This window comes from Octopus sinensis, linkage group LG17, assembly GCF_006345805.1.
Source record: "Octopus sinensis linkage group LG17, ASM634580v1, whole genome shotgun sequence".
Lineage (NCBI taxonomy): Eukaryota > Metazoa > Mollusca > Cephalopoda > Octopoda > Octopodidae > Octopus > Octopus sinensis.
The window spans coordinates 23,513,931-23,531,808 of record NC_043013.1 but is presented as its reverse complement, the minus strand read 5'-3'; the positions used below and the strand labels follow the sequence as shown (position 1 = coordinate 23,531,808).

At 38.2% G+C, this 17,878-nt stretch overlaps 1 protein-coding gene across 1 annotated transcript in view; it reads left to right on the top strand.

Annotated features, from left to right (window-relative positions):
* The window catches only part of LOC115220912 (beta-mannosidase), a 70,779-nt gene that overhangs the window by 30,280 nt on the left and 22,621 nt on the right, over positions 1-17,878 (top strand). Inside the window, exons 3-8 of the mRNA XM_029791113.2 lie at positions 2,640-2,788; positions 3,361-3,560; positions 5,781-5,848; positions 8,478-8,647; positions 12,376-12,547; positions 17,357-17,523. Coding sequence (XP_029646973.1) covers positions 2,640-2,788; positions 3,361-3,560; positions 5,781-5,848; positions 8,478-8,647; positions 12,376-12,547; positions 17,357-17,523 — 926 coding nt within the window. The remainder of the gene's footprint in view (positions 1-2,639; positions 2,789-3,360; positions 3,561-5,780; positions 5,849-8,477; positions 8,648-12,375; positions 12,548-17,356; positions 17,524-17,878) is intronic.

Sequence of the window (17,878 nt, the reverse complement as noted above, 5' to 3'; positions counted from 1 at the left end):
ATAGATTTATTCAGAGAAAATGTTAGATGACCTTAGATTTATTAGATGACCTTAAGCTTTGACATATTTTAATTTTTTTTTCTCAAAAAAAGATTACATTAAATCATGAACATATTTAAATATTTCTTGAGTGATCCAAGTTTCAGTTTTAGAACTTGTTTTGTTTACTATTTATTGTTGTAGATGATGTCTTCTTATTTAGCTCTCAGTTTGCTAGCTCTGCAGAAGGCTATATTAACCATTTTGTCTCTTAATTCTCTTTGCAGAGTGACAAAAGTAACTGAGTGCCTCGTTCATATCAGAAACTGTATATTTCCATATTCTTAAGTTTGATATAATCAACATCAGAAACAATGCACATCCCAGTTAAATCTTTCAGAAACCTCAGAATATCCTTCAATACTTGTACTCAATCTGGTAGAATTTTATCATTTGTTAGTACCACATGCAGTCTGATGTTGGTGCCTAATTACAGACACTGTTCAATTTCAATAACCATATTTTAAATACAAAACTACAATCATTACATACTATTTCAGTATATACCACCACTGAGATGGTTACTTTTTGTTTTTGGCTTTTTTTTCTGTTACTGTTTGTGTGTCAAAGGATGAAAGATGAGAATAAGTACCATGACACTGTGGCTATCCAATCCTGAGTCAACACAAAGAAAAACAAAATTATAAGGAGGAGGAGAAAGTTGATGCCATTAAGGATATTTGGTACAGATTCTAACTTCATCTGAGGAAAACAAAGATTTGTAAGTTCTTGTGACAGTCACAGGACAAGGGAATCTCTGTGTGGCCACTTAACATAGCAGTCAAATCTCCCTCAAACTTGTCATAACCATCTCAAAAAATGTTTAGGTACAATAAATAAAGTCATCGTGGATGCCCTTAAAAATACAGAATGGATTGCATGGGATTTGATCTTAGGCCTGCTGAGTCAACCTAAGTTTAGACTTGAACAACAGCATTAGCCTTCTGATAAGAAATGTATAGTTTCTTATCTATTCACACCAAACCTATGAGTGTTAGTAAAAACACATTATCAGATATGCATGTTGGTCAAGGTGATATTTTCAGAACAAAGATAACAAGTATCAAAACTTTCTTTGCTCAACACTATTTGAAGTGCTTCTCTCTTCATTCTTCTGATGCCTGATTCAGTTTCTAAGTTGAGCATCTTTTATTTCATCCTTTCTACTTTCTACTCTTTACCATCAATTACAATCAATTCTACAAATTGTTATATCAAAAACCCTGTTGATGACTGTAGTGGGGCCTGTGTTAGTGCTATTGTATTTTCTAGAGATGAGCACATTACCTTTGTTTCTTTAATCTCCACTTTCTACCCAAACTTGAAAATTATCTCTACCATCTCTGACAATTCTGTTACCTTCCTCAGTATCTTGATCATTGACAATAACCCTCACACACTTAGGTTTTGGTATGTTCATAGAATGGAGGAAACTTAAAATTATAATAGTACAAAAATTTGATAATCCCATTTTGACAAAAATATATTAAAATTTGAATTTTAAAAACTTTTCTAGACAGTGTAGACTTTAATAATTGCTTTTAGTAAAATACATACTACAAGATAATTATTAAGTTGGAATTGGTCTTACTTACTCACAATTTGACTTTCACCATATATATATATATATGTATGTATATATTTGTTTTAATATATATTCAGTCACTATGTATATTATTATGTATTTATTCATTAAAGTGACAAATTGGTTGAATCATTAGAATTTTGAACAAAATACTTAGTGATATTTCTTGTGATTCTTTAGGTTATGAGCAGTTCAAATGCCACCAAAGTTTCCTTTTATCCTTTCATCATCACTTGGCTGGTATGAGTTGGACAATTTGCCAGAATCCAGTGTGTCAAGGAACTACATAAGACTCCACTGCCTGCTTTGGCATGGCATTCATTTTATTATCGTTGGATGCCTTTCCTGATGCCAACCACTTTACCGATTGGCTGTTTGATTTCAGTAGAAGCTGCATTATTCTTTTCTACTCTAGGCACAAGGCTCAAAATTTTGGGGGAAGAGGCCAGTTGATTAGATCAACCCCAGTACACAACTGATACAAAATTCCACTAAGCATTTTGCCCAGCATGCTAACGTTTCTGCCAGCTTGCCACCTTATGGAAGCTGCATTATTGAAGTCACCATGCAGTTTGCAGATTATGAGCTCTGGGGGATGGTGGGGGGGTCACCTTCATGCTAGGGTATGAGTGGAATTACTATGAGAAAAGTGGGTAGAACAGGTCCCTGCTAAGGGATCTGCACGGCTACTCACATCTAATGGGAATAAAGGGAGAGGATGATCAGTTGGGGCTGCAAGACACAGATAATAGCAATAAGGGGTCCAAATGACTCCACAAGACAAATTGAAGTGAGTGGATGGGTGGGTGAGTGGCTTGTAAGGTTGTATGGGAAAGGGAATGAGGGCAGGGAAGGAGACAACCAAAATGGGTAGAGGTGAAGGGTAGATGAAGATGTAACTGACTTGCCCCCTCCCCTCTAAATTGTTGGTGTTGAACCAAAATTAGAAAGAATTAAGTGTTCATTCACTGTATATGTTGTTATTAAGTCATTTAATTAATGTGATTGCTTCCAGTAACTGAGTCTGTCGTTGCCTCCAAGAATATTGCTCTGGTGTGTCTGGGAATCGATACTGTGGCCCAAATCTATATAAATGGATTCCATGTCAGGAATACTTCCAATATGTTTGTTCGTTATGTGACGGATGTGAAAAAATACGTTGTGGTAAGTAATTGTAGAGACTTGTCTTACTTTTCTTCTTGTTTACCCTCTTCTTTCTTTTTCTCTACAGTGTTCTTCTCCCAGTTCTTGCTTTTTCTCTTCTCTAATCTTCCTCCAATGTAAGTGAAGACAAGATGGAATGATATTCTACTGAAAGAAACACCAACAAATGAGGGTTTTACTGAGTTGCCAAACTGAGTTCAACTCCTTCCATGGAACTGATTTGGAAATGAGCTGCATTAATCAATCACTAATGAATGTCTCTGATCATTAAAATTAACATAATTAAATTCTCTTGTCTGACAACAGATTGTCTAAGAAGAGAAAATGGAGAAAATATTATTGAAGATTAGAGGTGGTGGTGGTAGTAGCAGTAAAAGGAGGAGGATAAGAGGAGTTTTATAAATATCTGTTCTACTGACAGTGGTTATATGTGTTTCTCTGTCCTACTGACCATGGTCACTTCTGTCCCTCTGTCCTACGGCCAATGTGGTCACTTTTTGTGTTTCTATTTCACCTGCTAACAAGGCTATTGCTATTTTTTTCTTTAAGCTTTAATGTTACAAATGTTTCAGGTCGGTACCAATACCATTACTGTCGCCTTCACATCTCCTGTGACTGCTGCTAACAAAGCGAATGAGAAGCTTCCTTACACTGTCCCACCAAATTGTCCAAATCCTAAACAAAATGGAGAGTGTCACATTAACCTCCTCCGAAAGATGCAAGCATCCTTCAGCTGGGACTGGGGTCCAGCTTTTCCGACTCTGTCCATTTGGTAAGAATCTATCATTTAATCAATAGTTTCTATTTATGTGTTATTGATAAGGCATGATAGCTCTGACATTATGATGCTGAGCTTCTAACCACTTGCTCATAGGTTCAAATCTCACTACAGGAATCATGCTCTGCAAAAAGGCCACATCACTCAACTTGATCAAGTTAGCTTGCCTAGCCAAAAAACAATTTTAAACTTCTAGTTTATAGTTTAGGATCAGAAGGCCAATTCCAAGAGGAAAGATATCCTATACCTAAGAATTTGCAAAGCAGATGTTTATGTAAGTTTTTTAAAGAAGTGATGATGTTTTGCAAGGCTAACAACAGGATACCCAACTCCAGGAAAACTATTTCTTCGATATCATGTCAATGTCTGGTTATGCACACAGTGTGTGTGTGTGCATGCATGTGTGTAGGCACATCTGCACTTCACCCCTCCCTCCACATGTCTATAAATCCTTGCTCAATTTTACAGTTAAGCCTTTTCTCTTAATTTTCTAGGGCTCTTCAGAAAAGTATTCTATTTGTCAAGCCCCTTCTTTCACCTGAAATTTAAAGGGTTGTTTACTCACAAATCATCATCGTTTTAATGTCCACTTTTCCATGCTTCCAAGGATTGGACAATATTTATTGAAACCTTTTTCTAACAGCTGGATGCCCTCCCTGTCACAAACCCTTACTTGTTTCTATGCAAATGAAATGTTTCCCCATGGTCAGACTTGGAATAAATTCTAGCCTAATGAGCCTGTAAGACTTGAACATCCGGAGTTGAAATCAACTGCCAATGTTTCGATGTTTAGGGGTTCTCAACTGGCATCCATAAAAGATTGGGTGTGGGATGGGGGGTCCACATAATAAAATAATGAATTAGGGATTCACAATAGTATTTTAAGGGCCTCTGAACACACTTTTGTTTTCGATGTATATATTAGTACGTATTGCAACAGTGAGGTTTCTTTCTGCAACATTTTCCTTGGTTCAACCTGCACAAGTTAATGTGTGAAAAACAAAATAGAAATTTGAAAGTAGTCTCTATAAAGCCTACTTTTTAAGCCTGAAAAGGCTATGTGGGTCCACCAGAATAAAATAGTAATCAAAGGGGTCTACAGACAAAACGAATTGCTGAGAACCCCTGAGAGGATAGACAGCCCATCTTAAAACATATTTATCTGTTAAAAACTTTTCTGAATTATTGGAAGCATCTTCAAATACCCTTCTAAATTACTCGTATTCTTTGTATATTTTTTACAAGGATGTACATTAATTAAATAAGAAACATTTGCAAAGAACAGTGAAGATTGGAAAATGGTTGACTTGATTTGTCTCTGGTTTAACATCCTCACTTCCATTTCTGTGATTTTGAACACAGAATGTCAAAAGAGGGAAATATAGTCTTGTGCCTCTACCATTTGAACCACTTCACTGGCTTATTACCACTAACAATAATCCTTTCTACTGTAGGTGCAAGGCCTGATATTTTGGCGAAGGAGATAAGTTAATGTAATCAATCCCAGTGCTGAACTGGTAGCATTTTATCAACCTCAAGAGCATGAAAACATAGCAGCTGGCGAAATACTGTTAAGCATTTCATCCAGCATGCTAACGATTCTGCCAGCTTGCCATCTTATTTAATAATAATAATAATAATAATAATAATCTGTTATAGGCACAAGGCCTGAAGTTTTGGGGGATGAGACTAGTCGATTACATCAACCCCAGTTCCCAGCTGGTAGTTATTTTATCAACCACAGAAGGATGAAAGGCAAAGTCAACCATGGCAGAATTTGAACTCCGAACACAGTGATGGGCGAAATACCTACTTCTTTACTGCCCACAAGGGGCTACACACAGAGGGGACAAACAAGGAAAGACAAACGGATCAAGTCGATTACATTGACCCCAGTGCATTACTGGTGCTTAATTTATCGACCCCGAAAGGATGAAAGGCAGTCAACCTTGGCGGAATTTGAATTCAGAACGTAACGGCAGACGAAATACGGCTACACATTTTGCCCGGCGTGCTAACATCTCTGCCAGCTTTTCGCCTTACACCACCTTAATAATAACAGCAACAGTGATTGCTTTTAATTTCTATTTATTTAATTTTAATTTGAAAAAATAGTAATTGATAATGATAATTACTATAAATTTAATAATCATGACAATAACCTTGATGAGACAATGTAGAATTTGAATTTCGTTTTCTTTCAATATTCTCTAGGCGTGACATATATCTGGAATATTTCAACACTACTGTTATACGGGATATTACAACCAAGACATATAAAGGTTTGATCTTTCTTTCTCTCTCATTGAATTAAAGCTTTTGATTCACACTATCAATATTCAGAGTTTCTTGCTTTGTATGATTCTTCAGGAAACAAAAAAAAACTGAAAGCAGTTATTCCAATGTGTGCTGGAGTAAATCATCAGCTTTGAACAAACAAATAAACTCTACATCATGTATTTAGCACTCTTCCTTTCTTTCTTGCCTTTACACATACTCCACATTCATTGCCCTAAGAAGTATTGTCACACTTTATACACACACCTCATACAATATCACCTCCACTCAGCAGAAGAGTCCCTTTGTTGCCAACACAGATAACAGCTCCCTAATTTTCTCCCATCCATTCTTTGTTTACTTACTACACTTTCAGAACATCCTACCCGACTGCTAATTAGGTCACATAGTTAACAGAAGTTAATAACTACTCCTACAGGAGCCCCCACCCCCTCCAAGCATTTGAAAGATTATATTTTCTGCACACCAGCTACATACAAAGATCTCCATCTCTTTCAGCCAGTTTGTGGTCACACTGCACTGTTTGTGCACCAATAGTTTTATGTTAGGTACACTATATCATCATCATCATTTAACATTCGTTTTCCTTGCTGGCATGGGTTGGATGGTGTGACTAAACCAGGGAGCTGCACCAGGTTCCAATCTGATTTGGCAAGGTTTCTACAGTTGGATGCCTTTCCTAATGCCAACCACTCCGAGATGGTAGTAGGTGTTTTTTTTACATGTGAGTGGCTTGGGTGCCTTTGACCAGACACCAACATCAGCCATGACTACAGTCTCACTTGGCTGGACAGGTCTGCACAAGCATGGTATATCACCAAAGTTCTTGGTCATCTGTCACTGCCTCCATGAAGCCCAATGCTCGAATGGAGCTTTCCTCTTCTTTTTCAAGCATGGCCACTTCTGGGATTGCAGTAGAATCTCATCTGTTATGAATTTTGTTCTTTGTTTGGCTTATGACATCTGCAGTCTGGAATTTGCTTCACTTTTGTAATTCCTTCTCTGATTCTGCAACATATTCAGATATGGGAACTAGCTCATTGGTATGCAGAAGTTCTTAGAGGAAGCGGGTCTTAAACTCCTCTGTTGTTGCCTGGAGAACCTTAACAGGAAGGGGATGAAAAGTTACCCCTATTGCAGACCAAATTCTTTGCTGAACTTGTTGCTGACTTTCACTTTGCTGATGACATCTCTGTTCAAGGTTTGCATGGCACTCAAAAGTCCTTCATCTTCAGAGTTTTCTAAATGGCCACCAGACTACAAAGTGAGGCATCTCTTCAGAATCCTTTTCCCAGTCAATGAATTCTAAGTACATTATGCATGCATGCATTAAGGATTGTGTGTGTGCATGTGCACATGTGTGTGTGTGTGTGCATTCACACATCAATGTGAAGTGCACAAAATGTGTTTAGTTCTGACCAAATCATTTCCAGGATGATTTTGCATTTTGTTTCTTATAAGATCAATAAGTTCCTCAAAAAATACTATGGTTGATACAATCAGCAAAATCCCTTAAACCTGCTACCTCAGCATGATCAAAGTTCACTGATTGAAACCAATAACAGAATGAATACTTCATCTTCCTCCTTTTCCTCCCTCACACCATCATCATCATCATCAGTATAAATATGAAATCCTCCAAAATATATTATGTTGGAAAGGTTTATTTAAATTTTATAGGATTATGTTTTTGATTCTTCTGTGGCATTTTATATTTTCCTTTCTATGTTTTACTTTTTATGTTTTAAAGAAAACACAAAATAGAGAAGTACTGATGAACAACAATTGACTTACATCAGTTATTATTTTATTAATTCAATGCAAATAGACTGCATCCCATCTAACAGCTGTTACTGCTTCCAATGTTGTATGGTATTGCCATTGTTATGCGAAAATATGTAAAATATTAATCATATTTGGTAATAAATAATAATTCAACTTTTCCCTCTTTTTCTCCTTTATCTATTCTTCACTCTAATGAAGCTCCTTGTTTCAGATCAGTTTTATTACCAAATATGATTAATATTTTACATATTTTTGCATATCAATGGCAATACCATACAACATTGGCAGCAGAAACAGCTGTTAGATGGGATGCAGTCTATTTGCATTGAATTAATAAATGATAATTGATGTAAGTCAATTGTTGTTCATCAGTACTTCTCCATTTTCTGTTTTCTTTAAAACATAAAAAATAAAACAAAGAAAGGAAAATATAAAATGCCACAGAAGAATCAAAAACATAATCCTATAAAATTTAAATAAACCTTTCCAACATAATATATAATTAATAAATAACAATTGATGTAAGTCAATTGTTGTTCATCAATATTTCTCCATTTTCTGTTTTCTTTAAATTTTGATTATTTATAAACTCATGTTTATCTTTGCCTTTACCTATAACTTATGAACATAATATGCTTGCATATGTATGCCCATGGTTAAATATAGGTAATATACCGGTAGCGTAATGGATACTTCTATCCCTTAGATGGTTATTTTAACCTCTAGCTCAGTTAACCTTTTTTATGTTTTATTTACTTGTATCCATAAATTCTATTTGAAAACATCAATTGTTTACCTATGAATGTTATTTTCAATTTTGTCTTGAAGGAAATGATGACTGGTACCTGGAAGTGGTAGTCTTCTTTGACAACAGAGCCAGAGTCCCTGTGAAAGGCAAACTGTCCATTCACATGTCGGAGCTGAAAGTCATGCTTACCTCTAATATAGACTTGACAAAGGATTCTGATGAACTGAAAACCATCATTAAAATACCAAAGGTAAACATCTGAAATGGTCTCATATGAAATTATTTTTTGTTTTACTAATTCATTAATCTCATAAACCTAGTCATGGCTGAATGGTGACAGAATCCACTTTGCAGCCTGATGGTTCTGTCCTCCGTCCCTTTGCATGGAACTTTAGGCAAGTATCTTCTGCTATAGCCTCTCTCTAACTAATGCCTTCTGAGCAGAAAATTGGTCAACAGAAACTGTATGAAAACCTCTGTGTGTGTGTGTGTGTACATACGTACTGAGATATCAATGGTAAATACGTTGTGTATTATGGAACTTCACATTTATGGTAACATTGTCAAGGTTGCAATGCTCATTATAATATGACGTGTGTGTGTGTGTGTGCTTTCATCTGTCTTCATCATTGTTCAACAACATCAGCATGATGTCCTCTGTAGCTTGCTGGTTTTGTTGAAGGTCAGTGGAGCAAGAGCAGCTGACTTGAAAATTTAGCAGGGGTTAGTAACAGGAAAGGCGCCCAACCATGAATACCACCCCAATAACTCTTGACCAATCCCTATTATTATGTTATGGTGTGTTGTAAAGAGAAACACCTTTTAATGTAACACCTGTCAAACATCGATCAGAAATAGTTTCAAAGTAGAATGAATGAATATAACAAAGAACTTCACAAAAGACATGTCAAACAAGTGAAAATCCATAAAAAATGGGAATTCAGATAAAACTCTTTCTTTGATTATTTTTTAAAAAATTTTTGTCAATTATTTATGAAATGTAAAATAACATTTCTGGAAACTTCATTACATCTAAGTAGGTTAATATTTTTAGATTTAACTCATGAATCAAATTGAAGAATGGAAAAAACAAAAAAGAGGAACAAAAATGTTATCTTCTTTTATATTTATCAAAACAACATCATAAAAACTTATATTTCTACTCAAACCTCCTTGTAAACAAATCATTGAGCAATTTAATAGGGAAATATGAAAAACCAAGAAGAAACCATATGGGAACAAAGAAAAATTAGAGGCACTCAACACATTTGGAAGGAGTTGCATATTTTATCATTTAAAACCGTTTCATTCGACTTTGTAGCCATCTTATAGAAACCTAACTCATTCAGGCTCGGATAACTGAATGGAGAGATGCATTAAGACCAAAATGGCTTCTGGAAACTGGGCTGCTATTGGTCAATGCAGATCACATGGTGTTGTTAAAAATGAGGTCAGCATTCCAATGACACTAGATGCATTAAAAAGGAAAATTTCTTGGACCATGTGGCCGGACAGGCAGCTGGTGGTGCTTTGGTATCTGGTTGGTCTTTGAAGGGACTTACAGGCCAATAGAAGCCTACCCCATCATTTTAAACCCCTTTTCATGACTCTCATCTCGTCACTCACAACACACACTCTCTCTCTCTTCCTCTCTCTCACCCTCCCTCCCTCCTCAGTTACCTCTATTGACAACCAACACCTCGCCCCTCTCCCACTCTTACATCTCTAGGATGCCAGCTTACCTTTCTTCTCCTTACTGGACTCCCTACACTTCATCCACAGATTCTCCTTTCACAATCCTTTCTCTCCTGTCTTCCCATTTCAGATCTCACCCCTGCTTCTCCCCTTCCTCTTCTACCTCTTTACAGAGTGTACTGGGTGCTTTTTTGTGGCCCCAGTTCTAATATAGATAGCAAAGTTAATGACCTTAAAGTGGTCCCTGCAACTGAAGGAGAATAGAAGAGAGAGAGAGAGAGCAGGAATGGGAGAGGGTAGGTAAGATGAGAGGGACAGATTTTTAGTTAAAAAGGGTTAATTAGGGGAGAGTGTAATTGGTGGAGGAGAAGAGGGGAAAGGTGAGAAATTATGATGAGCTGAAAGATTATGGAAGAGAGTCTAGAGCTCTTCTACCACATAATGGCAAATGTGGACAGAAGGTGTGAGGGAGAAGGGGACAGGAAGGGAGCAGCTGACTAAGGGGGAGAGGAATTCTCCAGAAAGTCATAGAAACCCACTAATGTCCCTTTCCCTCCTTGCTCCCAAAGCACTCACCTTTTAAGTCACTGACCCCCACCCACCCTACAACTTCTGCCCTTCCTCAGTCCCCCTTCTCATCTTTCCCTTGTTTGGCCTTATCCCCCACGATCCCCACATTTTCCTTCCTTTAATGAATTTCTTAGAATTTCATCTTTCAGCCCCTATCATAATCCCTTGTCTTTCCCTTGTTCTCCCTCATTCCTAATCTCCTCTTCCACCAATTACTCTCCTCTCTATAACCCTTTCCAATTAAAAATCTGTTTCTCTCCTCTTACCCCCTCTTCCTCCTTTCCCCCACCCCTGCTCTCTCTTTTATTCTCCCTCAGTTACAGGGACTGCCTTAAGGTTATTAACTTTGCAATTTATATTAGTGTTGAGGACCACAAAAAAAGCATCCCGTAGACTCTGTAGAATAGTTGGTGTTAGGAAGGGCATTCAACCATAGAACCCTTATCATGTCCTCCTACTTGTCAGATCCTGCCAAACCAGCCAAGCTGTGCCAGATGTTAATATATTATTATTATTATTATTAAGGCGGCGAGCTGGCAGAATCATTAGCACGCTGAATGAAATGCTTAGTGGTATTTTTAAAATCTCAGAGTATTTTCTAATGTTCGTTTTCCATTACTCCCTCTGGCTTGTACTCATTCATACCATTGTTCAGCTCTCTCGAGGTTTGCTTATTGTTATTATTATATGTTTGGTTTTTGTTTCGTATTTGTATAAGTTGACTCCAAGTCTCACCCAGAGACCTCAGGAGACAAGTTAGCAGTTCAAGTTGGTGTTATGACAAGGGTGCCATATTTTTAGTTTTGCACAGAGTATTGTTCTAGAGAGTGTCTGTCAAAACATGAGCAAATTAGAAGTTTGTTTTAAAAGTTATTTGATTATAAGATGAGAGTGTGATGTTAAGATGACAGGAAAAGGAGTTTGTTCTTATGTACATTTAAAGAGACTTTTGATAATATTTACAGATTAAGATGTTTTGGAGATTACATAGATAATACTTTTCATAGGATATAGGCAGTTCCCATGAGCACTATTTTTTAAAATTTCTTCCGTTTTAGTATGGTGGACTTGTCTGAAAGGGCTAAAGTCAGACACTTTCCTCTTTGGCCAATCCCTCATCAACTTTTTCAAGTTTGACTTGAAAAGGAAGTTGCGGGTAGAGAGGGAAGTGTTACCTTGTAACAAGTTTGTTGAAAGGTGGGTGAATGTTGGAAGAATGGCCAGTGTGAAAGGACCAGTTCTGAGCATACACCAGTAAAAAAAGGGAATTAAAGGAGAAGGGCTCTTGCCCTGTTGATCAGGTACCTGTGGATTTTGTATGTTTTTCCAGGAGGACCTTAAAGCGCATCCCCCAATGGGAGTTTTAATCTGTTTAATTTTTTATTGTTATATATTGTTTACATGCTGTAAAACCGTGTTGTTTTTTATGTTAGTATCATGTCATTTAATGTTATTTCATGTGAGCCCTTGTGGCTAATAAAAGAATTATTATTATTATTACCATTAGCACACCAGGCAAAATGCTTAACAGTATTTTGTCCATGCTTACATTCTGAGTTCAAATTCCTCTGAGGTTGACTTTACCTTTAATAAGTACCAGCTGAGTACTGAGGGTCAACTTAGCCCCACCCCCACCGAACTTGCTGGCCTTTTGCCAAAATTTGAAACCATTATTATTATTATTATTACTTCCATTTTTTTTTTTTGCCCCAGGATGCTGTGGTTGAGCCGTGGTGGCCCCATGGCTATGGCAAAGCTCGCTTGTACACTCTCAATGTGATTTTCACATCCGACAAGGATGAAGAGCCATCTGCAAAACAAATAAAGATTGGATTCCGTACAGTGGAACTGATACAAACTCCAGTGACAAAGCGAGCGTCTGATGGTAAATGTCTGTTTGTATATTATGTGGAAGATGGGGGTGATGAAGGTGGAGTAAATGTGGTGGTGGTGAGGGTGGGGGGGTATGATAGCAACAGCAGTAGGAATAATTGTGGTAATCATCATCATCTTTTAACGTCCGTTCTCCATGCTAGCATGGATTGGACGGTTCGACCGGGGATCTGGGAAGCCAGAAGGCTGCACCAGGCTCCAGTCTGATCTGGCAGTGTTTCTACAGCTGGATGCCCTTCCTAACGCCAACCACTCCGTGAGTGTACCGGGTGATTTTTACGTGCCACCTGCACAGGTGCCAGGCGAGGCTGGCAACGGCCACGGTGGGATTGGTGCATTTTATGTGCCACCAGCACGGAAGCCAGTCGAGGCGGTACTGGCTTCGGCCACGATTCAGATGGTGCTTTTTACATGCCACCGGCACAGAAGCCAGTTGAGGCGGCGCTGGCAGGGTTGGCTAATTAATGGTCATTAGGTAAGTGTGATTAATTTATGGAAGTTGTAGGGATAATGGTTGGGAGAGTGATGACAATGATGAGGTGGTGGTGATGTAGTGGCCATCATCATCATTATTATATAAAGCTGGCAGAATGGTTACCATGCTGGACAAAATGCCTAACAGCATTTCTTGTGGTTCTTTACATTCTGAGCTCAAATTGCTTTGAGGTCAGTTTTCTTTTTCATCCTTTAAGGTGTTGATAAAATAAAGTACCAGTTAAGAACTGGGGGGGGGGGGGTCTGTGTAATCAATTTGTCCCTTCCCACTTAAAAATTGCTGGCCTAGTACTAAAATTCAAGAGCATTATTATTATTATTATTATTATTATTATTATTATTATTAATGTTGTTGTTGCTGTTGTTAGTAGTAGAATTTAGATGTTAAGCTAGCTCAAAATTTCCTCTGTCATCAATTTTTCCTTTCATCTCTCCTGGGGCCAATGAAATATAAAACCAATCTAGTCCTGAGATCAGTGGTATAAACCAATCATTAGCCCTCAAAAATGCTGGCCTTGTGCCTAAGTTAGAAAATGTTATTATTATAAATTGGATAAGAAGATTAAACAATGGCAGAAAAGAGAAGAATGTTGCATTAAATGTCTTTCAGAGTTTTTGTCCATTTATGTTCTGTGTTCAAATCACACTCTGCTGACCTTACCATTTGTCACACTTGAATAAATGACATAAGTATGGGTATGAGACGTGTAACTGAGTTCAATGCAATTGACTACCTGTAATCACCTGTAATCTGTGGCCCTGTGCCAATATCAGAATCCATTATTATTAGAAGAATAGGAATGGTAGAACACCACACTAAATTACTTGCTGTAAAGCAAGTCAATGAAGGCACCTCTACATGGCTGCTTGATTTGCTAGTAATAACAGCTGAATCTCTCTCAAATCAGTCTACTGCTTTATATAAAAAAAGTATTGAGTAATATAACACACACATGCATGCATGCAATCGTGCAAACACACACAAACATACACAAACACACACAAACATACACACAGTATCTGAAGAACGCAAAGGAATGAGATGGTCAGAGCAGAAATGTTTTTTTTTTAATTATTTATCTGCTTGATCAGAGCTGACCTGGGGTTAAACGATAACAACAACAACAACAACAGCAGCACCTTGTAGTTTGAGCTAACCAAGGCAGCCTCGGTATGGTCATTCAGTCTGCTAGAAATAGCACAAGTTATTCATTCTTAATAAAAAATACTATGCTATGATTCTAACAGAAAAAAAAAAACCCCAGGAAGGCCACGGTTGGAATGGTTTTGATCAGAAGTCTGCTTGATTATAACTGATGCAGACTAATCAGTCAGAACATAACTTTCGTTATTTGATGAAATCTTCCCATGCCTTCTCTTGAAATCTCATTTGAGATTTTGCTTTACTTTTCAAACCATTCAGGTTGCCTGGAATAAATCAGATGGTTACCAAAACCTTCCAGAAGGAGACCAGTGCTTTATATCCTGTCATCAACATTCTGCTGTATTCTTAGCCAAGATATTTTACCATCATTTTACATCAAGTCTTCATGGTTGTGTGATTAAGAAGTTTGTTTTATTATCATGTTATTCAGGTTTGATCCCTCTTCGGGGAACTTTGGGCAAAATATCTCCCATCATTAACTCAAGTTGAACAATGCCTTGGGAGTGGAATCTGGCAAATGAAAACTGTGCAGAAGCCCTTTGTAGTTGAGTCTGTTTGACATAGAGGCAAAGTCTAGAACCAAGAAGTAAAACTAGCAGAAACAGCTTTAGTTAGCCAAGAAGACGACGGAACATTTTCCTATGAGATATTGTATTAAGGTGATGAGCTGGCAGAATTGGTAGAGTACCGAAAGAAATGTTTTGTGGTGTTTCTTTTGATTTATCCTTTGAGTTCAAAACCTGCTGAGGTCAACTTTGTCTGTTAACATCCTTTGTCCATGCTGGCATGGGTTGGACGGTTTGACCAGGGCTGGCAAATTGGAAGTCTATACCAGACTCCAGTCTTATATGGTATGATTTCTACAGTTGGATGCCATTCCTAATGCCAACCACTCCGAAAATGTAATGGGGGCTTTTACATGCCACTGGTATGGGTACCATTTGTGTGACACTGGTATCTGCTACAACTGCAATTTTTCTTGGCTTGATGGGTCTTCTTCTCAAGCACATAATGCCAAAGGTCTCGGTCATTGCCTCTGTGAGGTCCAACACTCGAAAAGAGCTCAGCCACTTTGCCTCTGTGAGGTCCAACACTCGAAAAGAGCTCAGCCACTTTGCCTCCATGAGGCCCAACACTTGAAAGGCACCTTTTATGTGCCACCAGCATGGGTGCCGGTTACGTGACACCAGCATCAGCCACGAATACGATTTCACTTGGCTTGAAGCATCTTCTCAAGCACAGCGTATCACCAAAGGTCTCAGTCATTAGTCATTGCCTCTATGAAGCCCAATGTTCAAAGGTCATGCTTCACCACCTCATCCCATGTTTTTCTTGGTCTACCTCTACCACAGGTTACCTCCACAGTTAGGGATCGGCACTTCATTACACAGTTGTTCTCATCCATACACATCACATGACCATACCAGCACAGTTGTCTCTCTTGCACACCACATCTGATGCCTCTTATGTCCAACTTTTCTCTCAAGATGCTTACACTCTGTCAAACATGCACACTTGACTTTGCACATCCAGCAAAGTATACTGGCTTCATTCCTTTCAAGCCTACGCATGTCCTCGGCTGTCACAGTCGATGTTTCACTGCCATGTAGCATAGCTGTTTGCACACAAGCATCATACAATCTACCTTTCACTCTAAGGGAGAGGTCCTTTGTTGCTAACAGAGGTAGGAGCTCTCTGAACTTTGCATAGCCTAATCTTATTCTTACAGCTATGCTCTTGGAGTATCCACTTCCACTACTAACTTGATCACCTAGGTAACGGAAGCTATCTACTACCTCTAACATACTCCCCTGGCAGTTGATGGAGTCTATTTTCTGTACATTTTTGGTTTTTATTGTACCTGTGTATCTACCACACACAAAACCTATTTTCTCCTGTTAACCTTCCTCTGATATAGCCTCACCTTTTATGTGTCCAAAGCTTATGCCAGGTGCATCTTACAGAGTTACTACCTACACCTTTTCTACAGATCGAGCAGGGTCATCTACCTGAATGGACTTGTGGTTTGTCTGTTTTCCTACTTACTAAGACTTTGAGTTTTACTAGGTTAACTCTAAGGTCCTTCAGTTCTAGACCTTGCTTCCATACCTGGAACTTCATCTCTAGTTCTAGTAGTGATTCAGCTATTACAGCAATGTCATCAGCATAGAGGAGCTCCCAGGGGAAGTCCGTCTTGAATTCCTCTGTTATTGCCTGGAAGACTATGATGAACAAGAGGGGGATTAGGCCCAATCCTTGGTGAACCCCTACTTGTACCCTGAATTCTTCACTGTACTCATTGCCAACCCTCACCTTACTAGTAACCTCCCTGTACGTGGCTTGTACAGCTCTCACCAGCCACTTGACTATCCCTAGTTTCTGCATTAACCACCAGATAAGAGATCGGGGGACTCTGTCAAAAGCTTACTCCAAGTCAATGAGAGCTAAGTACAGGGGTTTACCTTTAGCTATGTATTTCTCCTGCAGCTATCTTACCAGAAATATAGCTTCAGTGGTGCTTCTCCCTGGCACAAAACCAAACTGCATCTCATCTAGACTAAATCTCCCTCTTATTAGTTGGGCTGTGACTCTAACTTTCATCACCTGATCCAACAATTTGCTACTTCTGTAATTATTTCTATCCAAAGCATTACCTTTACCTTTGTAGCAGTTGACAATGGTGCTGCTACAACAGTCATTGGGTATGACTTCTTCTGGAATCACCTAATTTACAATACGGGTGACTAAGCCATAACCTACACTGCCAGATCTTTTAAGCATCTCAGTGGTGATTCCTGAAGGGCTGGGGGCTTTCCTTGTCTTCATGTCCTTAATTGCTTTGTCTACCAAGGTACGGTTGATCTGGGTAGCTGGTCCCTCAATTGGGTCGACATTTGGCAGGCTCTCCTCCTCCCAGTCATTCTCTACATTCAGCAGTCTTTCATAATGACATTTCCAAGCCTTTTTCTTTGCAGAATCACTAAATGCAAGTGCACCATCATCTGACTTACCCCTCCTCAAAATTTCTAGCCCTGTCCCTGTCTTAGAAATTATTCTTGTAATGGTATTGATTCTCCTTTTTCCAAGTTTCTCAACTCAGCTATACATATACCTGTTCTTGTATCTCTTATCTACCAACAGGCCTGACATTCTACTTCAAGATCAATGGAATCCCTGTATTCTTCAAAGGATCCAATTGGATACCAGCTGATAGTTTCCAAGAACGTGTAACGCCCGCACGTATCCGGAATCTTTTTCAGTCTCTAGTTGATGCCAATCAGAACTCTATGCGTGTATGGGGAGGAGGGGTAAGTATTTGGGACCTTTTGTCATTATCACCTTTTTATTATTGTGACAAATAAATGGTTGCATGAATAGATAGATACATATATATATATATATATATATACACACACACACACACACACACACACAATCAAGGTACAAGTGAAGATATAAAACCTGGAGGGATAACAATATCCAAGATTAGATTGGTTGAAAGCCTAACAAAGCAGGCATATACATACATAGTATTATTGATATTATACAAAACAAGAGAGAAAATGGAGATAAGATTAATAAAAGTTTATTAACATTGACAAGACCACACCTACAATTGTTTCAATTCATTACTTGCAGCATAAAAATTAACCAAATTTAGTT